Below are 10,651 nucleotides of genomic sequence, written 5' to 3'. Positions count from 1 at the left end.
GGGGGAGAGGGATATCACCAAGGCCTCTCATCTATGGCCTTGCTGGTTAGTCTCTTACTGCCTAAGGTCTGTCACCACACTGTTTCTCATAGCAACTTGGTAAAACCAGAGCTCAATCAACTTCAGTAATCGTGGGGAAGGACACTCAAAGGTCCAACACATATAGGATGGATGAGGCCAAAATTGAAAGGAAATAGCAACTAATGAAAGTCCCTTACTAGGAAACACTAGACTTGTTCAGTGTCATGTCAGTAAAATATTGTATTGATATTGTTTGTCCTCTAACGATGAAGAGGCCATGCATATATGGACTACAACGACTTGGCTGCCCAGAAATAATAAGAATGGAATCAAATACAACTTGGCAAGAGGGACATAATGGGAAAAAAGAATTAATCCAAACTATCCTATTAGAAAGTAAAATTAAAAATAATAGGAACTCAGAACGTAAGATTGTATATACAACCTGCTGTTACAGCCAAACCAGCCATCGGATCTGGCTTAATTCACTATCGAAGGACGACCCTAAGGAGGGTATTATACTATCAAAATAAGTGCTGATTCTGATGACTTGATCTGGCTCGAAGACTGCTGTAGCAAATCACCAGTACATAGTCACAGTGATGCAGCACTGACAAAGGTCTACAAGAGAAGACCCAAGACCAAGGTCGACCCAAGTGGCTGACTGGGTCGACCATAGCTGGTCCTGGTCCAAGACAGCCCACGGTTTGGGGCTGCTAATGGGGTTATTAGTTACTTATTAGTTTCTAATTTCTTAGTTTACAATTTTCCAGTTTTGGTAACTACATGTTGGTAGTTTATTTAGTCATATTTAGAAATGTGGGTTTCGATTCTTGTAACCCTATACCCCATCATTATAAATAAAGAAGGGCACTATTCTAAGACCCATGATTTTAACAATTAAAAAAAAAAAAAAAAACTTCATGCTGCTGCCTCTGGGTTTTCTCTAGGTCTGTACCTTGTGTTTGATCAAGGGATAGGGTTGGTGTGTGATCCGACAACTCCTTGCGGCGTGAAGTCCAGGAGGCCCTTCAATTTCTGTTGTTCTTCTCAACTAATTCAAGTTTATTATTAGAGATCTATTGCTGTGACAATCAGGTATTTATAATTTTTATTTCCTGCCCAGAATTCCTGAAACAGAACCAATCGGCCTCTTCTGTTGGTATCCGTTCCAGCCATTGGCTAATGTAGGGATAGATTTGACAACCAAACCAGTCCCAAAACTGCAGGAAATTATAAACCAAAGAACAACCAAAATTCACCCAACAGTAGACAACAACAACAGTCCAGTACTAGTCAGCCAACAGTCCTTAAAAACCAGAATTTTCAAATTCAGAATCTGGAATTTCGAAGGGCAGAGTTTGCACCAACAAATAGGATATCCAATAACAGAAATAGAGTATGGATAAAGTACGATCAAAATCAAAACATCACTAGAATAGACAAATCAAATCAGAACTCAATTTTGGACAGCAGATTCTGAAATCTGACCATCGATCTTAATGCTTCAGAAACTTCAGCAGCAGATGTTTAAGGAGCAAGTAACAAGTCTAAATACAGATTAGAAGGTCTAATCCATCGAGAAGATATAAGCAACAACCAACTTCAACAGGCATCAGAAATCAGACAAGAAATTCTGGGCAGAATCAATATCGGCCAGGACTGCAGATTACTACACAGCAACTGAGCTGGAGGTCTGATCTGCCTCAAAACAGGATCGAGTCCTCTTCTTAATGGTCCTAACAATCGACCAAAATCTCAAAGCCATCGGGTGGCCAGAACTCCAAAATAGACTAGGCCGACAGAATAGAAAACAGAGAATTTAACCCAGAAATTTCTGCCGAAAAAGTTCAGATTACTTACGTGTTCCGCTGAAGAAGAGAACCAATAAATAAGACCAGAAATAACAACCCACTCGGACTTCTCGCCGCAGAGTGTCGATTGGATCAAACACCAACCCCTAGGCCTTGATCAAACACAAGGAACCACCATTGATACCCAGCGGCAGCAACGAGAGAGTTTTTTTTTTTTTTAAATCCAAATCGTGGCTCATTAAAAGAGCCATCATCTTTATTTATAATAATGGGGAGGGTTTACAAGTAATAGTAACTCAGAGTTACTAAATCTGAGTTATTAAAAATTGATTACAAGAAGTTACTAAAAACTGGAAATTAGAATCTAATGAAAATAGAAACTAGTCTAGATAGAAATTAGAAACTAACAATGACTTGAAATTAGAAACTAATTTAGGACTTCAAAATAGAAACTAAATAACTAATTAGTAAACCCATTAGCAACCCAAACCGTGGGCTGACTTGGACCAGATCTGGGTCGACCCAGTCAGCCACTTGGGTCGACCTTGGTCTTGGTTCTCCTTGTGTAAGGAACTGCATCATTGGCTGGCTCCCAAACTTTGGTCGATTGGTCCTCTGTACCCCCTTAAGAATTGAGCCAAAGTAGACCTGATTCTGCCCAGCTGTTAGAGAGATATTGGAAATCACCCTATTTTTGTCTTCTAGTGCCTGCTGTGTCCAGAACTGAAACCGATGGGTTTATTTCAGTTTCTGTTGGTTATTAAACCTGTGACTCATGTTAATCTGCTGATCTGATTTATTTGAAGCCTGATTCCCTCACTGATTTGATGTTAGCCGATTATCCTTGTTCTGTTCTAATCGGTACTGACTGTTAAGATCGATAACCTGCTGATTTATTACTGTTCTGCTGTACTGCTGAATACCTGTTCTGATTTCTGAAGACTGTCAGCACTTTAATAGTCCCTGGATTAGTTCTAAACTGCTACTGGTTTGTTTAATGTATTTGTTACTGTTCTGTGGGATCGGTACTGTTTCTGGGTTGCTGCTGAAATTAAATTTCTGACATACGGTTGGGGTTGGTTTTGGTTGTTCTTTGTTAAAAAAAGTTCTTGCAGTTTTGGGTCTGGTTTTGTTGTCTAATCCAGTCCTACATTACACGGTAGAAGTTAAAATTTTCAAGGACCAACTTCTGTGACATTCAATGGGATAGTCTTTTAGGGATCTCCCAACAGCAACAAGGATGGAAAACAGTGCCTTGATTCTTCTCAGATACTATGGTTTTATTGGACAATAGTCACAATACAAATAGAAACTAGGACACTCAATGGAGAGAAGAGAAAGAGGAAGAATATGGGGGAGGAGGGGGGCGGCGGGGAGAGGGATATGACCAAGGCCAATCATCTATGGCCTTGCTGGTTAGTCTCTTACTGCCTAAGGTCTCTCACCCCACTGTTTCTCACAGGAGCTTGGTAAGATCAGAGCTCAATCAACTTCAGTAATTGTGGGAAGGACACTCAAAGGTCCAATTCATATAGGATGGCTGAGGCCAAAATTGAAAGGAAATAGCAACTAATAGAAAGTCCCTTGCAAGGAAAAACTGGGACTTGTTCAGTGTCATCTCGGGAAAATATTGATATTGTTCATCCTCAAAGGCTCAAACGATGAAGAGGCCAAGTATATATAGATTACAATGATTTGTTTGCCTAGAAATAATAAGAAAGGAAGCAAATACAACTCGGCAAGAGAGACCTAATAGGAAAAAAATAATACAAACTATCCTATTAGACAGTAAGATTAAAGCATAAGTATGAACTCAGAATTAGAAATTAAGGTGATAATAGGAACCCACTGATACAGCCAAACTAGCCTTTGGATCAGGCTGAAATCACTATCGAAGGAAGACCCTAAGGAGGGCATTATACTGTCAAAATAAGTGCTGATTCTGATGACTTGATCTGAAGTTGCAGTGACTCAAAGTACTGCAGTAGAATCACATGCCAGTAGTTGCACTTTCAAGGACCAGCTTATGTGACACTTCATGGGATAGTCTACTAGGGATCTCCCAGCAGCAGCAAGATTGGAAAACTGAGTGATGTAGCCTTCTTGGAAGATGTGGACTGGGAGAGTCAATAATACACTCTACCAGGTATGTAAATGTGCAAAAAAAAAAAAAAAGGGCAAGAGGGAAAGCTAAACTTCTTCAATACTGTAGTGAAACTCTCTATGGTTTCGGAATTACTGTAACTCTTCAAGGATACAGAAAGATTGCAACTCTTCAAGGATGGAACATAACTTTCCAAGTTACATGGTAGAACACTTCAAGGTTCCAAAATACTCAACTGAGTAAACTTTCATTAATCAATCCTAATATTTACCAATTCATTGTCTCAACAAGCTACATTTAAATAGAAAAAATAAACCCTAAATCTCATGCCTCTACCCCTAATAATCTTACGGTTGATGTTTCATAGAGATAATAAACCTAACAAGGGTAACTCTGATGGGATCTTTCACCCAATATTGCTATTAAAATAAAAACTAACCTAAGCTCACATTGCTAATAAAAATTAAAATCCAAGCAACCTAAATGAAAACAATTAAATCAATTAGTTGCAATCACAAGGATTACCAAAATTGTGATCAAGAGGCTATCCATGTGTGTGTCCATGTGATGTCTCCATTGCCAATATAGCCTTTCCTTAATGGATCAAGGAATAAAAGAAAGGTAAGTGGGGCTTCAAATCGTGAGTTGCTGTTGGGTCTTCCATGAGGCCTCTCCTTTCGAGTAAGACCTTTAAAATCATGGCCTGCTGGTTCCATGGCTAATGACCTTTCCATAATGTAACAAGGCATTAAAGCGAGGAAATATGAAGATCTCAAAATTGTCCAGCTTAGGTTCCTTCATAAAATGGCCCACTAGGACTGTCCATAGGTGACGGTTCTCTTTGCTCTGTTAGCAGTCCAAAAATAGGTGAATAAGGGTGGACTGAAGAAAACGTGGGCGAGGGTCTGTCCTTGCTGGTCGAGTTTAGTGAAGATCCTCCCTTATTGATAAACTTACAATGATAGATTCCCAGTTGTGATGTACATTAGGAACTTCCAAAAGCAAATAAGTATTATTTCCCTAAAGTCCAGAGACATGGAATCCCCTTTGATATACTTCTAATTTTCAGAATAGGCCACACATTGTGCAATCAATTGGGGGATCTTCTAGGAACTCAATCTCGCATGGACAAGGGAAGTGAATTAGCCTTGATGATGTGGCCTTGTCTAGTTGATGGACTAAACAATGAGATGCAAGGCTGGCCTGCATCACAGTGCCTCGATTCTTCTCAGATACTATGGTTTTGCAGAACCATACAAATAGAAACTAGGATACTCGATGGAGAGATGAGAAAGAGGAAGAAGATTGGGGTGGGGGGGTGACGCGGAACCGAATTCCAATGATCGAAATCGGATCACTTAGGTCCCTCAAGAATGACTAAGAAGCTCAATGTAATGGTTGAGGGGTATTCTTGTAATTTCAGAAACAATTTTAAGAGCTTAAAAGAGAGGAAAATAAATAATGGGACAAACTGGAATAGGAAAATAAAGAGGGGGCATTCTGGAATTACTAAAGTAAAGGGGAAGTAATAGAATATAACTTTATGAAACAAGGGCTTACTTGTAATAACAGCAAGGGGTTTGTTTGCAAATAAGAAAATATTGCTTCTTCAACCTTAGGTCCCGATAGAACACAATAGCTAGCAGAGACCGAAACTGGTTTCGGTTGGAAGAAGTTCTTCAATAGGTATTGGATGGACCTAAAACTTTAAGTGTATGATCGCAACTCCAGGTTCTACTGATTCCAGCCAATAAGCAGTCGATTGTGCAGTCCAGAAGTTGAGAATAAAACCCTGAACCTATTCTGGGCGATACTGTTGCAACCAGGATGATTTGTAGAGTAGAAGCTCACTGCAGGGAAGGAGTTTGGAGGAGAAACTCGAGGGCTTGAGTCGCCTATGGAAGGGCTTCCTTTGCTCAAAAGCTTAACCCAAACAGATCAAAGGTGAGGGAGATCGATACTCTTGTTTGGGACTGCAACTACCGCTAGAAACAGGGCAGCAGCTAGGTGTAACAAACAGAAATAAATACAAGAAGGAAGAAGATTCATTTGGGCGAGGAAAGGGAAGGGAATAGCAGATAAGAGAATTTCAGAGAGGGAGAACAAGAGATTCGCAGCTCACGGCAGCCATGGTTCACCCCAAAAACATTCATTCAATTTCATTCAATTCTAAAACTGAGTTCTTCTCCATTACAGGGCTATTTAAAGAAAAAAATAATGACATAATTTTGGAAGCTAATTAAAAATGGAAACTAAACCTAGTTAGCAACTAAAATAAAAAATCAAATCTAAATAAAAGACTGTTAATCTAATCTCTAACCAATAAAGGAAGTAAATAAAAATCAAGTCAAAAGATAGCAACTAATTCCATCGTCGAGTTGCGTTAGGTGGGGGGGAGGGATATGACAAAAGCCTCTCATCTATGGCGTTGGTTAGTCTCTTACTGGTAATCACCTCACTGTTTCTCACAGAAACTCGGTAAAAAACCAGGGCTCAATCAACTTCAATAATCGTGGGGAAGGACATTCAAAGGTCCAATACATATAGGAAGTGTGAGGCCAAAATTAGAAGGAATAACAACTAATGGAAAATCCCTTACAAGTAAAAAATGGGAGTTGTTCAGCAAGCAATATAAAATCCTAGTTATTAAATCAAGTTAGTAACTAAATAACTAAATATTACAAAATATAATCTAACTTAAACAACCCTATGATCTGGTTTGGGTTAACCAGAAAACATCCAGCCCAAGGCTGGTTAGGTCCATCGGCTCCATGAACCAAGGTCCACTTTCAAGGGATATGAACCTGGTCCCTTATGTTTCTGTGGCTATACTTTTTGCCCTGGAACTTGTCTACATCACAAGGTGGGTTGTTGACTACGCTTTAGGGTAAAGTTGCCTAGACATTTTCACATTTTTAGGTGACTCAGTGCTAAAATCAAGCGATAAAGCTAGGTTTCAAGCTTTGTTCATCTTTTAGAGATATAACAATTACTCAAGCACAGGATATAAAAAGAATCAAGGAAATGGAGCAAACTAATTCCTTGGCTCCAAAGGGTTTTCTCAAACAAACTGGCTGCAAGTAAAGGTTGTGTCAATCAGAAAAATAAATCAGTTCCATTCATCAGTTGTATTCTTTGCTTTCTTTGTTACATATTTATACTGACTGTTATTCACCCAAAAAACCTCAATACTGACTGCCTTGGGAAATGTACTAAAAATACATTCAAACCATCCGTATAAACAAATTTAATCTAAAGCACTGAAATAGGATAATGAACCTAACTGAATACATGAATAACTAATACGCTAAAAATTTTAAAATTGAGATTCATATGCTTTACTACAAATAGTATACCCCTAAGGAAATAGTAAATCTTGGGACATGTATAACCCTATGTCAAGTGCTTCTAGCCCAAAGGGAGTTGTCCAAGCAGTAAAATAATACTTAGAGAATTCAGGATCACAGGATGGTGCATGCGATGAGGATGACTGAAAATACAAGGGATGTTGCCAATACATGGGAGGATATATCATTGCTTCAGCAATTTGTTAGGTGACAATCCAGGTCATTCCCTAGATATTGTACACTTGGATTGGACGCATCACTCTTCCACATGGTAAAACTAGGTGACTGTCCACAGATTCCTTATTTCTAGGTGTCATTCTCAGTTGCGTACTCTATTGAGTATTCTTAAATTTGATGATAGGAAGAAAAAATGAAAGTATGACACCGTTTCATTTGAAGAAGTCAATGATGCCCTGGTTGAGCTCAACTTTCGTTTATGTATAATTGCCAGCCCTTCATAAAGCAGGATCAACACCCATTATATAGATAATGGGTTGAACTAATAGAGGAAGGTCTTGCCACCTATCCAAATTAAATAAGAAAAGGCTTTCCCTTGAGGCAGCTTTGGTTAGCTTGCTTGGTAGAGTTTGCAACAAGCTTGGTTACAATTTTTGGAATTTAAAGAACACCAAAAGAAAGTTTAGGAAGGTTTGCTGATTAGGGTGGTGATTTTCTCCAGAATATTTGCTTTTTGTTGAATTTTGTTTATGAATATGATGAAACAATCGGATGGGGCTCGAAATTGCTTTGGTTAATAAGGGTTAGAGGATGAAAAGGGCATTGTAGAAATCAAGGTTTTGGTGGGTAGTAGTGGCTGGTAGGTTTAAAGACACCTGGTTTTGCAAAGAATTTTTTTCAGGTTTCTTGATCAACTTGGTTGTTCTAAGTGGTTGTCATGGTGAAGTAATGGGAGCTGTAGGAGCGTGGTTATAGACTTATAGGTAATGCCTGTTAGAATAAAGGACAACAAAACAATAGGATTCAAGGTCTATAATATGTTGAGAAATGAAGAGGATCAGATTACTATTATCTGCTGTTGATGGAAAGAACAGAAAAAGGGTCTGTTTCAAATGTTAAAACCAGCCGTGGAAATGTTAGTATTTTTCTCTCTGTTTAATGATTTTTGGTGCGAGTAATAGTTGAAACGACAGTAAAATTCAGCCGTCACTTGCAATAAAACTCCTTTAACGAACCAAGATTTCACTGCCTATTATCAGAAGACAAAACAAAAGAATTTCCTTCAGTTGTTAAAAACTGCAAATGGAAATAAAATAATTAATTAGGCACCATTAAAGATATCTGGGGAGGGATAGCAGTTCAGACCCACAAATCTGAGTAAGCAGTCATTATTGCAACAATAACTTCCAAATGTGAATCTTCTTTAAGGAGAGATTCATATGATTTTTATTTTATCCTCAATTGTTAGTGATAAATCACAGATTTTAAAATGAAGGGCCTAGTATGAGCTATGCAGAAAGATACCAATTATAAGACACTACAAATAACAATATCAAAACTCTTGATCCTCATTATGATTCAGTTTATTAGGTTCCATATCTTCACTTTTTTAATCTTCTAATTCTTTTATTGCAATCATTTCAGAAATTTCCTACCTATCCAATATATGTTTCAAATGTCTCGTGCAAACTAAAAGCATGGAGAAGGAAATTAATGAGAGTAAATTTTTGTTTCTTGTCTTATTTAGAATCATTGGATAGTGATTCTTTTAATGGGAATCACCTTTGGTTGTTCTTAGATGCTTGCTCTAGAGAAAATATTCCTTCAGGATATGTTTATAGTCAAGATGTCTTCCAGGTATTACAGGATGTTTGATTTAGAACTTCCGGATAACTTCTCCCCAAGCTATTGTGTTAATTGCTATTGGACTACTATCCTTACTGGGAATAATATTAGGACTGTAAGATGTTCCTCTTATGCTGGATTTGTTCCTGTGACTTACTTGGATAGACCCATCTGCAATAAAATTCAGAGTTTCACCACCTGTTTTCCTCTATCAATTGAAAAGAATGGTCAACCTGTTTTCACAACAGTAACCCTAGTAAAACTAGTTAGCTCTCTATGTTCTCCAAATGCCATGTTGTGCCTGCTCTTCTCCTTCTGTTAAGGGTTCATGATTTGAAGCTCTAGTTCCTAAGCATAGTTGCATGTCTTAGATTTTTGTCTCCAATGCTTATGTTGTGTCATTTTCTGCCTGTCACAACTTGCAAGTGTGGGAGAAGAGGAAAATTAAGGTTTGAATTGGATAAGAGGAAATTTTAAAATTTGGAAAAAAAGAAGGGGGGGGGGTTCGATTGGAAGCAAACATAAAATACTTAGAAGCTGGTAGCCTGTATCAGATTCGAGGATGGGTTAAACCTATTTTCCAAGCCAATGCAGTATTGCTTCTAAATTAAGTTTTCACATGTTGAAAACCATACCTGGCAAGTGAAGCAATGAAAACTATTATATTAGTCATTGCTTTCTGGTTTGATGTTCTTAAAATTTCTAAGTATATTTTCATCATTATTGAACTTTGAACCAAGCACTAGGACATATGCTGTCTAAATAGTTTTTCTGTTTCTAATTGTGATGGCAGTTGTTGCTGCAGGAGTAGGAAAAAGCAAGCTTGTTTATCTTCAGAGTTGCCACGAATCTTGAAGGAGGGCTGAGAACGCGCAAGCTTGAAGTAGAATGAACCTTCCACTTGGTCTATGCTTTACAGCATTTGGAGGAGAGAAACTATTGTAGCAGCAGATGCTAAGAAGAGGCTTGGATCTCAATAAATCTAACAATGGTGTCCATATTATTACTTTTGCTATGGTCTACGGTTTTGTCGATGTAGAAGAATTAGACCTTAGTTCTTTCAACTAAGTTTGTAAAAATTATTAGACCTCATATTTTTCTTTTGGATGATGTAAATATCAATAATGTATAACTTGAGAAATTTAAACATTTGTAATGGGGTTCATGTAAATTCAATGTAAAAATTGGTTTCTAGTTATAATTTGATTTATGAACAGTAAATTGTGTCACATGTGGCAAAGTAGTCTGACTCTCCTTTGTACTTTGTAGGTTGTCTCAGAAAATAAACTAGGATAAATTCATCCATATTGATCTCCTTGTGGACAACAAATTTAGAAAGCCCAAGGGGGTGAAAAAAAAATACAGAACACCATGCTGAGAAGACAGCAACAATAGCAGAACTGCAACTAAGGCATGAAACTAGGGGTGCTTAAAAGAACCGGCACTAATCAGAAATATGTAGATACCACTGGGGAGAAAAGGAGGGGGGGGAGCAGAACAACTGCCTATTCACTTTAATTATGGTATAAAAAGCTAACTAAATAATGGGCCATAGCCACTGT

At 38.0% G+C, this 10,651-nt stretch overlaps 1 protein-coding gene across 12 annotated transcripts in view; it reads left to right on the top strand.

The window, feature by feature from the left end:
• LOC122071314 overlaps nt 1–10,318 on the top strand; it is a 22,310-nt gene extending 11,992 nt beyond the window's left edge. For 9 of the 12 annotated variants that reach the window (XR_006138148.1, XR_006138145.1, XR_006138146.1 and 6 more), the window contains one exon: nt 9,895–10,318. Coding sequence is in view for 5 of the 12 variants with exons in the window: in XM_042635641.1 (XP_042491575.1) it covers nt 9,895–9,955 (61 nt within the window). In the remaining 7 variants the exon portion in view is untranslated. Of the gene's footprint in view, nt 1–9,882 lie in introns of all 12 variants that reach the window. The other 3 variants (XM_042635640.1, XM_042635642.1, XM_042635639.1) reach the window with 1 other exon arrangement.
• Nucleotides 10,319–10,651: the final 333 nt, after the last annotated feature.

Source organism: Macadamia integrifolia, unplaced genomic scaffold (assembly GCF_013358625.1).
Source record: "Macadamia integrifolia cultivar HAES 741 unplaced genomic scaffold, SCU_Mint_v3 scaffold_206A, whole genome shotgun sequence".
Taxonomy (NCBI): Eukaryota; Viridiplantae; Streptophyta; class Magnoliopsida; order Proteales; family Proteaceae; genus Macadamia; species Macadamia integrifolia.
The sequence above is the reverse complement of the archived record's forward strand: the minus strand, read 5'-3'. Positions and strand labels throughout refer to the sequence as shown.